The sequence below is a fragment of the Elephas maximus genome, chromosome 1 (genome assembly GCF_024166365.1).
Source record: "Elephas maximus indicus isolate mEleMax1 chromosome 1, mEleMax1 primary haplotype, whole genome shotgun sequence".
Lineage (NCBI taxonomy): Eukaryota > Metazoa > Chordata > Mammalia > Proboscidea > Elephantidae > Elephas > Elephas maximus.
In genome coordinates, this window is record NC_064819.1 from 97,974,959 (window position 1) to 97,987,666 (window position 12,708).

Here is a 12,708-nt window from a genome sequence, read left to right on the forward strand (position 1 = left end):
TCAATGAGAGCAAGGCCTCCAGGGAGATCTGACAGAGACCGCTGCACCCCAAGAACCAAGCAGCATTTGAGAAACAGACGGATCCGCTGATCTGCGAGCAGGAAAAGACGGTGAGCAGGGGACGGGCAAATGGATTTCAGGGAGAAACACTGCCCTGCACTCAGAGCACCAAAGTTCTACCTTAAAAGATGTTCACTAACCTACCTACTTGCTAACAGATAAGATCATTTGTTTGTTTTGGGAAGGGGGCTGCTATCTAGCTCCCCAGGACAAAGCAAAGATCAGAAGCTGATGGCCTAGTAAATTTCTGACCGTTCAAAAACTTGCTGTAAGTAACATCAGATCCTGGTGAGTATTTAAAATAACAGAGGATCCTAGAGTGATCTTTAGGATGCTGAGGTTAGCAGCAAGCTGGCCAAGTTCATGGCCTCCATTCCAACATGGAGTTTTAAGGAGTAGGGTCCCTACTATGGGAACATATCCTCCAGCCTAATTCAGCAGCAATTCCTTGTTGGGGGAGGGAGGTGCCACAGGTTTGGATTGCAGTCAGAGAATGACCCAGAAGGCCAGGGAAGGCTTAACCAGTTTGCCTGGACAGTATCCCACACCTAGAAGTCATGTGCAGATTCTCCTTAGAACCATAGTGTTAGCCTTTAAACTGAAAAGGATCTATTTTCGACCCAGCGTTTTGAGAAAACTAAAGCCTAAACAGTGACTTGCCCACTCTTTTTATTACTAAATCGTTCAGCACCTGACTTCCAGGGCTGGGATCTACCTCTTCACCAACTTCCTCTTCCCACCCCCGACTCCCAGAGGCACGCTCACCAATGACACTGCGGACACAGTTCTCCTTCTTGGCAATGTTCTGAAGCTGTCCTATCAGAGATGCTGTGTTGTCACTGCTCAGAGCAGCAAGGCCCATGTTCTTGAGGCTTTCATGGATTTCCTGAGATACTTGTTCACTCACAGTCAGCATAACCTCCTCAGGCCTAGACCATGAAAGACAGTAAGCTGGCACCCACCAGGTGGCCCTGGCACAGGGGCAGAGCCGTGGAAGCTCCACACCAAAAGGTAGGGCTGCTTGAGAAAATCCAACCACCACCCCCCGACCAACACACATCTCTGATAGGCAGCAGGGCCCAGTGGGTAGGGGCGGTATCTTCACTCTTACTCTCAAGATCCCAACTAACCTCTATATATAGTACCATGTGCCACTTCTAAGAAAACAAGATAAACTGTAAAGTCAACTCTGGTCAAGGGTGGTTTGCTTGGATCCACCCAGCCTTCTTTAGTCCCATCGGGGGGGGGGGGGGTGTGTGTGTGTGTGTGTGTGTGTGTGTGTGTGTGTGTGTGTGTGTGTGTGTGTGTGTGTGTGTGTGTGTGTGTGTGTGTGTGTGTGTGTGTGTGTGTGTGTGTGTGTGTGTGTGTGTGTGTGTGTGTGTGTGTGTGTGTGTGTGTGTGTGTGTGTGTGTGTGTGTGTGTGTGTGTGTGTGTGTGTGTGTGTGTGTGTGTGTGTGTGTGTGTGTGTGTGTAAATACTTCTTTGGGAAATTTCCACGGTCATTTGTCCTACTGCACCAACTGCAATTATCAACCTGACCTCTGGTTCCTCTTTTTCCTCGGTGGGGTGCCCTGCACATAGTGGATATTCGATCAATATTGCTGACCAACTGCTAACTCCTGAATATACACAGTATATTGTAGCAAGCAAGATAATGAATCATTTTGTAGCAAACTATCCTCCACATTACCCTTTTTGGAAGGAAGTTTTTTGTTTTTTTTTTTTGTCACAAGCCTCAAGACCACTTATGGAAAGATACCAGCAGTCTTTGTAGATGGTTCCAAAGGGCCTTTCTGTGGTCTGTGGTAGAAGTAAGCAATCATTCATTACCTGCCTATGCCCTAAAGGCCACATGTTACCTTCCATTCTAAAAGAGATCTATTTTAAAAAACCTGTGCAGCTTACCTGGAGTTAAACTCCTCCGTCAGGGCTTTGGTGACACGTTTCACTTTATCCACAAACTGAGGTGAACCAAATAGAACATTGCCAGAGAAACTACTGGCCACTAGCAAGACTGAGGCCACAATGGTTAACTGGTACAACTGGGACTCTAGTTCCTGCAGCCAGGTTCTGTCCATCAGCAAGGTCTGGGGAGCCAAGGAAGAGCCGGCCATCAGAAAAGGAGGGTCTCCATGGAAACCCTGAGTACAAAACAACAGGGCAATGCCTCCCCGCCCTCCACCCCATTCCTACCTCAGGGAACTCTTCATTTTCAGGGTCCCAGAGCAGGAGATTCAGGAAGCCCTGGGACAGCACCATTGAGGGGCTAAGGGGCGCTGCATTGTTGACTGCCTCGTTTGGAGCCAGGTAGTCCACGCTGGAGGAGTCAGGAGTGTCAGGGGAAGCTGGAGGTGGTGTGGTGAGGTCTGCTACTGCTTGGGTTAGCCATTTGGTGGTGTGATCCAGGAGGCCTATGACAGAGAAGGGCACATGTAAGCATCTTTAGCCTCAGAGGTTTCAAGACTAACGGTCTTTTTAAGATAGACTTCTGGTCAATAAAGAAATGCTTCTCAGGCCTGTCTTAGATATATGTTCCTTCTCCATCCTCCTACCTGAGGAAGAAACTTCCTATTCCTAAGAAGAGGAAGAAATACAGGAGAGGTCAGCACAACTGGACTAAATCAAAAGCAGAGAAGTTTCCTGAATAAACTGAACACTTCAAAGGCCAGTGTAGCAGGGGCGGGGGTTTGGGGACCATGGTTTCAGGGAACATCTAGTTAATTGGCATAATAAAATATATTAAGAAAACATTCTGCATCCCACTTTGGAGAGTGGCATCTGGGGTCTTGAATGCTAGCAAGCGGCCATCTAAGATGCATCAATAGGTCTCAACCTACCTGGGGCAAAGGAGAATGAAGAACACCAAAGACACAAGGTAATTATGAGCCCAAGAGACAAAAAGGGCCACATAAACCAGAGAAAACATCAGCCTGAGACCAGAAGAACTAGATGGTGCCCAGCTGCAACCGATGCCTGCCCTGACAGGGAACACAACAGAGAGCCCCTGAGGGAGCAGGAGAGCAGTGGGCTGCAGACCCCAAATTCTTGTAAAAAGACCAGACTTAATGGTCTGACTGAGACTAGAAGGACTCCAGAGGTCGTGGTCCCCGAGACCTTCTGTTAGCCCACGACAGGAACCATTCCCTCCAGACAGGCATTGGACTGGACTATGGGACAGAAAATGATAGTGGTGAAGAGTGAGCTTCTTGGATCAAGTAGACACATGAGACTATGCGGGCAGCTCCTGTCTGGAGGTGGGATGAGAGGGCAGAGGGGTCAGAGGCTGGCTGAGGCTTCAAAAACAGAGAGTGGAAGGAAGGAGTGTGCTGTCTGATTAGGGGGAGAGCAACTAGGAGTATATAGCAAGGTATACATAAATTTTTGTATGAGAGACTGACTTGATTTGTAAACTTTCATTTAAAGCACAATAAAAATTAAAAATAAAAAAGAAGAAGAATACTCTCAACATTTTGAACGTCAGACCCAAGGGGTCATATCTTCCTACTCCTGCTTTCAATTTATATACATACTAGGCTGCTTGTTGAGGAGTTCCTGGAATTTAGCCCGTTCATACTGGATGGAGTGTTCCTGCAGGCGGGGTTGAAGGCTCTGGATGGTGTAGTTCACCATGTCCATTTCCATCAGGCCCAGAACCTTGAAGATCCCTCTGTCATAGTGAAATAGAATATTTATATTATGAAAGAAATCTAGTGAGGAGGGAACCCGAGCAAGGAGCCATTAAATCATTGTAATTCAGAGTCAGGAGGAACCTTGAAACTAACTTAGTCCTACCTCCAAAATTTACAAAAAAAAAAAAAAAAGACTATGTAGCCCAGGGCCCAAGGCCAAGGGGTTTAATGGCAGAACTAGAAACAGATAAGTCTCTGGACCTTGAAGCCTCCAGTCTAGATCTCTTTCAACTATGGTCATTCTGTTGCCTCTTCAAAAAAGTAGTCCGTGGAAGCAAATACACCAGCATGTTAAAAATTCCCCTGGGGAGTGGGATTATGGGTGATGCTCTTCAGACTCACTAGGCCAATCGCTTTGACTTTCTGCATCTTGGTTTCTCTAGCTATGAAATAGGGATAACCTCCCATCCCTGTACGCCTCATAGTGTGCGAACTGGGACAAGAGAATACCTAGGATGTGTGAACTCCCTGGAGAAAGAATACATACTCTAATGTCTTATGGTAGCATGTTATACACCGGACCTATCAATCTAAGGATAAACAAAGGGCGCTGTGAGGCCATTTTTGAAAAAGAAAAGCCAATAGGCCAGAGAGGAGAAAAGAGGTATTGGTCAACTCTTTAGTGGAGAAGAGCCACCCAAGGCAGGGGCAACAATTCAGTGTCTGGCCCAGCTCTCCTTGCCCAGGGGCTGAGGTGGGTTTCAGGGGGCCAAACATCAAGTTTCACACCTCAGTAACTGAACAGGGTCTGTAATGTTCTCTAGGTTCTGCACTGCTTCATCTCTAACTGGTGCACACAGCAAAGTCATCATGTTGAGAATGTACTTAGAAAGATGAGGGACATCCAAGGTCCCACGCTCTGCTTCCTGCTTGCGCAGGTCCATGTTCAGAGTTTCTTCAATCTCACTTCTTAGGCGGATCTGGCGTGGTAATAGCAGTGATAGCAAGATCTGCCAAGAAAAGAAAGTCAAAGTAGGAGTTGCACTGTTTAGAGTCCCCAGCTTTCTACAATGGACAGTCCCATTAGCCAAAGGCTTCCCAACTTGTGTCTTCTGAGGATCAAGAAGTTGAGTTCCTAAATTTCCTAGAGAATACCACTTACATTTGTTTAGGGGCCAATGACAATTCAAGGCCTCAGGGGATCGACTACAACAGTAGTATATTATTTTCTAGGCAGAATGAGATAAAGATGTGAATAAAAATCTGGGGTGTGGTAAAACAAATATAAAATATACAACATCACCTGGGAATGAAGTACTCTTAATAGAGGAGGAAGACATTTTTAAGATTGTTTTACTTCAAAGGACAAGGATGTAATAGACAAAAGGAACCATTAAGAGTCACTTGAAATAGCCTATTAACCCAAAAATAGAAATTCCTTGTGGATAAGCACTCTCTTACTCACCTGTGTTCCTCTGAAACATACAGAACTTGGGGGGTGTGGGGAGGTGAGGTCAGTGAACATAGGTTTAATCGAATGGAATACTGTATTGTCATAGCAAGATCCCAACTATTTAGTTTCATCTTAAATAAAATGAAAGTTGCTCCATCCTATTTATTTAAAATGATAAACTGCCAGTTATCAATTGGAGCCTCTTGGCTCCAAATTCACCCTTCCGTGCCTACTCTGCAAAAATGGTGTTGGGCCCCTTACATATTTTTTCTTTGCTGGCTGACACAAAGGTTATGTTTTGTCAGTAGAGGGCACTAAAGGGATACTGCAAGAGGAAGAGGCCTTTCTTACCAGTTCTGGTGTGCTCCTCTCCACAAGCTTCTCCAGTGTGGCAGCCTCTCTGTTCAAATTACTGTGTGGTTTCTGTCTCCTGATTAGACCCAGACTGATACAGAATTGGTACCATGAGTGGTGTTCAAACCCAAATGGCCGTATGTTCATTGGATCTGATAAGCAGAAAGTACTTTACATGCCTTAGAAAGATACAAACTACAGGATACCAAGTAATCCTCACAAAAATTCAGGGGTCTGTCACCTCAGGGAAGTTTCTATAGGTTCAGTGGTCTGGAGCTTCTCTATCTATCTCCTCCAAGGTGAAACACAAGCTTCCATACCTCAAACAACGTACCATGAAAAAAGAGGCACAACACTTGATAGGTCTTTCTGGATTTTTGAAGCAACATACACCACATTTGAGTTTGTTACTTCGACACATTTATAGAGTCACTCACAAGGTTGTAAAATTCAAGTAGGAACTAGAGCAAGAGTGGGCTCTGTAGCAAGTTCAGGCTGTGGTACAAGCTGCTTTACTATTTGAGCCTTATAATACAGCAGATCCAAAGATACCTGGAATGTCCATGGCAAACGAAGATGTAGTAGGGAGTTGCTGGCAAGGACCAATAGGAAAATTACAGTACAGACCCACAGGATGTTTAAGCAAATCTATGCCCTCTTCTGCAGATACCTTATTCACCTTTTTTATTTATTATTATTATTTGTGCTTTACAATCCAAGTCAGTCTCCCTACAAAAACTTGTATACACCTTGCTATAAACTCCTAGCTGCTCTCCCTCCAATGAGACAGCACACTCCTTCCCTCCACTCTCTGTTCTCATGTCCATTCATCCAGCTTCTGGCCCCCCTGCCCTCTTATCTTCTCCAAACAGGAGCTCCCCACATAGTCTCATGTGTCCACTTGATCCAAGATGCACACTCTTCACCAATATCATTTTCTATCCCATAGTCCAGTCTAATCCTTATCTGAAGAGTTGGCTTTGGGAATGGTTCCTGTCTTGGGCCAACAGACGGTCTGTGGTCCATGACCTCCAGAGTCATCCTAGTCTCAGTCAGACCATTTAAGTCTGGTCTTTTTATGAGAATCCGGGGTCTGCATCCCACTGTTCTCCTGCTCCCTCAGGGGTTCTCTGTTGTGTTCTGTGTCAGGGCAGGCATCGGTTGTAGCCGGGCACCATCTAGTTCTTCTGGTCTCAGGATGATGTAGCCTCTGGTTCATGTGGCCCTTTCTGTCTCTTGGCATCATAATTACCTTGTGTCTTTGGTGTTCTTCATTCTCCTTTGCCCCAGGTGGGTTGAGACCAATTGATACATCTTAGATGGCCGCTTGCTAGCATTTAAGACCCCAGATGCCACTCTCCAAAGTGGGATGCACAATGTTTATTTAATAGATTTTATTATGCCAATTGACTTAGATGTCCCCTGCAACCATGGTCCCCAAACCCCCGCCCCTGCTACACTGGCCTTGGAAGCATTTAGTTTATTCAGAAAACTTCTTTGCTTTTGGTTTAGTCCAGTTCTGCTGACCTCTCCTGTATTCTGTGCTGTCTTTCCCTTCACCTAAAGTAGTTCTTATCTACTATCTAGCTAGTAAATACCCCTCCCCTCTCTCCCTCCCTCCCCCTTCTCATAACCATCAAAGAATATTTTCTTCTCTGTTCAAACTATTTTTCGACTTCTTGTAATAGTGGTCTCATTCAATATTTGTCCTTTTGCAACTGACTAATTTCACTTAGCATAATGCCTTCCAGATTCCTCCATGTTACGAAATGTTTCTCAGATTGATCATTGTTCTTTATAGATTGGTAATATTCCATTGTGTGAATATACCATAATTTATTTAATCATCTGTTGATGGGCACCTTGGTTGCTTCCATCTTTTTGCTATTGTAAACAATGCTGCAATGAACATGAGTATGCATATATCTGTTCATGTAAAGGCTCTTATTTCTCTAGGATATATTCCGAGGAGTGGAATTGCTGGATTTTTATGGTAATACTACTTCTAGCTTTTTAAGGAAGCGCCAAATTGATTTCCAAAGTGGTTGTACCATTTTACATTCCCACCAGCAGTGTATAAGTGTTCCAATCTCTCCACAGCCTCTCCAACATTTATTATTTTGTGTTTTTTGGATTAATGACAGCCTTGTTGGAGTAAGATGGAATCTCATTGTAGTTTTGATTTGCATTTCTCTAATGGCTAATGATGGTGAGCATTTTCCTCAAGTATCTGTTAGACACCTGAATGTCTTCTTTAGTGAAGTGCCTGTTCATATCCTTTGCCCATTTTTTAATTGGGTTGTTTGTCTTTTTCTGGTTGAGTTTTACCAGAATCATGCAGATTTTAGAGGTCAGGCACTGGTCGGAGATGTCATACCTGAAAATTTTTTCCCAGTCTGTAGGTGGACTTTTTACTCTTTTGGTGAAGTCTTTAGATGAGCACAGGTGTTTGATTTTTAGGAGCTCCCAGTTATTTGGTTTCTCTTTAGCATTTTTAGTGATGTCTTGTATTCTGTTTATGCCTTGTATTAGGGCTTCTAACGTCTCTATTTTTTCTTCCATGATCTTTATCATTTTAGACTTTAGGTCTTTGATCCATTTGGAGCTAGTTTTTGTGCATGGTGTGACGTATGGGTCCTGTTTCATTTTTCTGCAGATGGATACCCAGTTATGCCAGTACCAATTATTAAAAAGACTATCTTTTTCCCAATTAACTGACACCGGGCCTTTGTCAAATATCAGCTGCTCATATGTGGATGGATTTATATCTGGATTCTCAATTCTGTTCCATTGGTCTATGTGTCTGTTGTTGTACCAGTACCAGGCTGTTTTGACTACTGTGGTGGTATAATAGGTTCTAAAATCAGGTAGAGTGAGGTCTCCCACTTTCTTCTTCTTTTTCAGTAATGCTTTACTTATCTGGGGCCTCTTTCCCTTCCATATGAAGTTGGTGATTTTTTTCTCCATCACATTAAAAAATGTCGTAGAAATTTGGGTCGGAAGTGCATTGTATACATAGATGGCTTTTGGTAGAATAGACATTTTTACAATGTTAAGTCTCCCTATCCATGAGCAAGGTATGTTTTTCCACTTATGTAGGTCCCTTTTAGTTTCTTGCACTAGTACCTTGTAGTTTTCTTTGTATAGCTCTTTTATATCTTTGTTAAGATTTACTCCTAAGTATTTTATCTTCTTGGGGGCTACTGTGAATGGTATTGATTTGGTGATTTCCTCTTTGATGTTCTTTTTGTTGATGTAGAGGAATCCTGATTTTTGTATGTTTATCTTGTAACCTGATACTCTACTGAACTCTTCTATTAGTTTCAGTAGGTTTCTGGAGGATTCCTTAGGGTTTTCTGTGTATACGATCATGTCATCTGCAAACAGAGATAGTTTTACTTCTTCCTTGCCAATCTAGATGCCCTTTATCTCTTTGTCTAGGCTAATTGCTCTGGGTAGACCCTCCAGCACAATGTTGAATAAGAATGGTGATAAAGGGCATCCTTGTCTGGTTCCCGTTCTCAAGGGAAACACTTTCAGGCTCTCTCCATTTAGGATGATGTTGGCTGTTGGCTTTGTATAAATGCCCTTTATTATGTTGAGGAATTTTCCTTCTATTTCTGTTTTGCTGAGAGTTTTTATCATGAATGGTTATTGGACTTTGTCGAATGTCTTTTCTGCATCAATCGATAAGGTCATGTGGTTTTTGTCTTTTGTTCTATTTATATGGTGGATTACATTAATTATTTTTCTAATATTGAACCATCCTTGCATACCTGGTATAAATCCCACTTGGTCATGGTGGATTATTTTTTTGATATGTTGTTGAATTCTATTGGCTAGAGTTTTGTTGAGGATTTTTGCATCTAAGTTCGTGAGAGATATAGGTCTGTAATTCTCTTTTCTTGTGGTGTCCTTACCTGGTTTTGGTATCAGGGATATGCTGGCTTCACAGAATCAGTTTAGGAGTATTCCATCCTTTTCTATGCTCTGAAATACATTTAGTAGTAGTGGTGTTAACTCTTCTTTCAAAGTTTGGTAGAACTCTGGGGTGAAGCCATCCGGGCCAGGGCTTTTTTTTTGTTGGGAGTTTTTTAATTACCTTTTCAATCTCTTCTTTTATTATGGGTTTACTTAGTTGTTCTACCTCTGTGTTAGTTTCAGTAGGTAGTGTGTTTCTAAAAATTCATCCATTTCTTCTAGGTTTTCAAATTTGTTAGAGTACAATTTTTCATAGTAATCTGATATGATTCTGTTAATTTCAGTTGGGTCTGTTGTAATATCACCCATCTCATTTCTTATTTGGGTTAATTGCTTCCTCTCCTGTTTTTGTCAGTTTGGCCAGAGGTTTATCAATTTTGTAAATTTTTTCAAAGAACCAGCTTTTCATCTTCTTAACTCTTTCAATTGTTTTTCTTTGCTTTCTTCTGGTGCTCTCTATTTGTTCAAGTTGTAGGGATAATTCTTTGATTTTGGCCCCTTCTTCTTTTTGTATGGGAGCATTTATTGATATAAATGGCCTCTGAGCACTGCTTTAGCCGTGTCCCAAAAGTTCTGATAGGAAGTGTTTTCATTCTCATTGGATTCTATGAATTTCTTTATTCCATCCTTGATGTCTTCTATGACCCAGTCGTTTTTAAGCAGGGTATTGTTCAGTTTCTAAGTGTTTTATTTCTTTTCTTTGCTTCTTCTGTTATTGATTTCTATGTTTATGGCTTTATGGTCAGAGAAGATGGTTTGTAATATTTCGATGTTTTGGATTCTGCTAAAGATTACTTTATGACCTAATGTGTGGTCTATTCTAGAGAACATTCTATGTTTATTAGAAAAGAAAGCATACTTGACTGCTGTTGGGTGGATTGTTCTGGATATGTCTATGAGGTCAAGTTGGTTGACTGTGGCATTTAGGTCTTCCATGTCTTTATCGACCTTCTTTCTAGATGTTCTGTCCTTCGCCGAAAGTGGTGTGTTGAAGTCTCCTACTGTAACTGTGGAGCTGTCTATCTCACTTTTCAAAGCTGTTAAGAGTTTGTTTTATGTATCTTGCAGCCCTATCATTGGGTGCATAAATATTTAATACGGTTATATCCTCCTGGTATACTGTCCCTTTAATCATTATATAGTGTCCTTCCTTATCCTTTGTGATGGATTTAACTTTAAAGTCTATATTGTCAGAAATTAATATTGCCACTCCTGCTCTTTTATTATTGTTTGCTTGATTTTTTCCTCATTCTTTGAGTTTTAGTTTGTTTGTATCTCTAAGGAGTGTCTCTTGTAGGCAGCATATAGACAGGTTGTGTTTTTTTAATCCATTTTGCCACTCTCCGTCTCTTTATTGGTGCATTTAATCCATTTACATTCAGCATAACTATGGATAGGTATGAATTTAGTGCTGTCATTTTGATGTCTTTTTTTATGTGTTGTCAACAGTTTTTCCCACTTAATTTTTTGTGCTGAGTAGTTTATCTTTACATGTTGTCTTTTCCTCTTATTCTCTGTAGTTGATTTTGTTTCTGGTGAGTCTCTATTTTATTCTTGTATTTTATTTTGATGAGAAAGACTGTTAGTCTCCTTTGCGGTTACCTTAATATTTACCCCTATTTTTCTAAGTTTAAACCTAACTTTTATTTCTTCATATCACCTCGTCTTCCTCTCCGTATGAAAGATCTATGACTACAGTTCTTAGTCCCTCTTTATTATTGTTTTAATGTTGTCTTCTTTTACATAATGGCATTGCCATTTCCTGTTTTGAGCATTTTTTAATCTTGATTTATTTTTGTGATTTCCCTATCTGGGTTGACATCTGATTGCTCTGTCCAGTGTTCTAATCTTGGGTTGATATCTGATATTATTGATTTTCTAGCCAGAGAACTCCCCTTAGTATTTCTTATAGTTTTGGTTTGGTTTTTATAAATTCCCTAAACTTCTGTTTATCTGGAAATGTTCTAATTTTGCCTTCATATTTGAGAGACAGTTTTCCTGGAATATATGATTCTTGGCTCACAATTTTTTTCCTTCAATTTTTAATATAAGTCATCCCACTGCCTTCTTGCCTGCATGGTTTCTGCTAAGTAGTCCAAGCTTATTCTTATTGCCTCTTCTTTGTAGTTGACTTTTCACGTATCCCTAGCTGCTCTTAAAATTCTCTCTTTATCTTTGGTTTTGGCAAGTTTGATTATGTCTTGGTGACTTTCTTTTAAGATCTACCTTATGTGGAGTTCGATGAGCATCTTGGATAGATATCTTTTCATCTTTCACAATATCAGGGAAGTTTTCTGCCAAATTCTCTCTGTATTTTCTGTTATCCCTCCCTGTTCTGGTACTCCAATCATTCATAGGTTATTTCTCTTGATAAAGTCCCACATGATTCTTAGGGTTTCTTCATTTTTTTAATTCTTTTATCTGATTTTTCTTCCAATATATTGGTGCCAAGTGCTTTATCCTCAGTCTCACCAATTCTGCCTTCCACTTGCTTAATTCTGCTCCTCTTTCTATTGAGTTGTTTAATTCTGTAATTTTATCATTAATCTTCTGAATTTCTGATTGCTGTCTCTTTATGTATTCTTGCAGCTTATTAAATTTTTCATTATGTTCTTGAATAACCTTTTTAATTTCTTCAACTGCTTTATCTGTTTGTTTCTTGCCTTGTCTGTGGTTTGCCTGATCTTCTTCCTGATGTCTTGAAGAGTTCTGTATGTTAATCTTTTGTATTCTGTATCTGGTAATTCCAGGAAGGCACCTTCATCCAGAGGACCCCTTGATTCTTTGTTTTGAGAGCTTGTTGAAGCGATCATGGTCTGCTTCTTTATGTGATTTGATATCGACTGTTGTCTCCATGCCATCTATAAGTTATTGTATTAGTTTATTTTATGTTTGCTTACTATATGCTAGCTTTTTTTTTTTTTGATACATCCAATTAGGTTGCTCAAGTGGGCTAGCTTATTTTTGCCTTTGAAGCTTTAACGTCTTGTCACCAGATGGCTAGAGCTGTTACCAGGTATATGAGCCTAGGAGTCCATTCACTTTTCCTGTATGGATTCAGCTCAGGCGTCCAGGTCGTTGGTCATCAAGTGTGTGGTACAGGCTCTGTCCTACAGTCTTAGAGAGGCAGGGGTGATTGGTGTAAGTACCGGTATCTGGTTGCAGTCGGAGGTCACCCTCTGAACAAGGCAGGGGGCCGACAACTGTCCCGAGTGTCTGTGAGGAAAACGT

At 41.4% G+C, this 12,708-nt stretch overlaps 1 protein-coding gene across 1 annotated transcript in view; it reads right to left on the minus strand.

The window, feature by feature from the left end:
- TCP11 (t-complex 11) overlaps positions 1-12,708 on the minus strand; it is a 165,967-nt gene continuing 153,259 nt past the window's right edge. Inside the window, exons 8-13 of the mRNA XM_049870851.1 lie at positions 4,479-4,699; positions 3,591-3,727; positions 2,254-2,471; positions 1,966-2,147; positions 717-989; positions 1-154 (exon numbers count right to left, since the gene is read on the minus strand). Coding sequence (XP_049726808.1) covers positions 1-154; positions 717-989; positions 1,966-2,147; positions 2,254-2,471; positions 3,591-3,727; positions 4,479-4,699 — 1,185 coding nt within the window. The remainder of the gene's footprint in view (positions 155-716; positions 990-1,965; positions 2,148-2,253; positions 2,472-3,590; positions 3,728-4,478; positions 4,700-12,708) is intronic.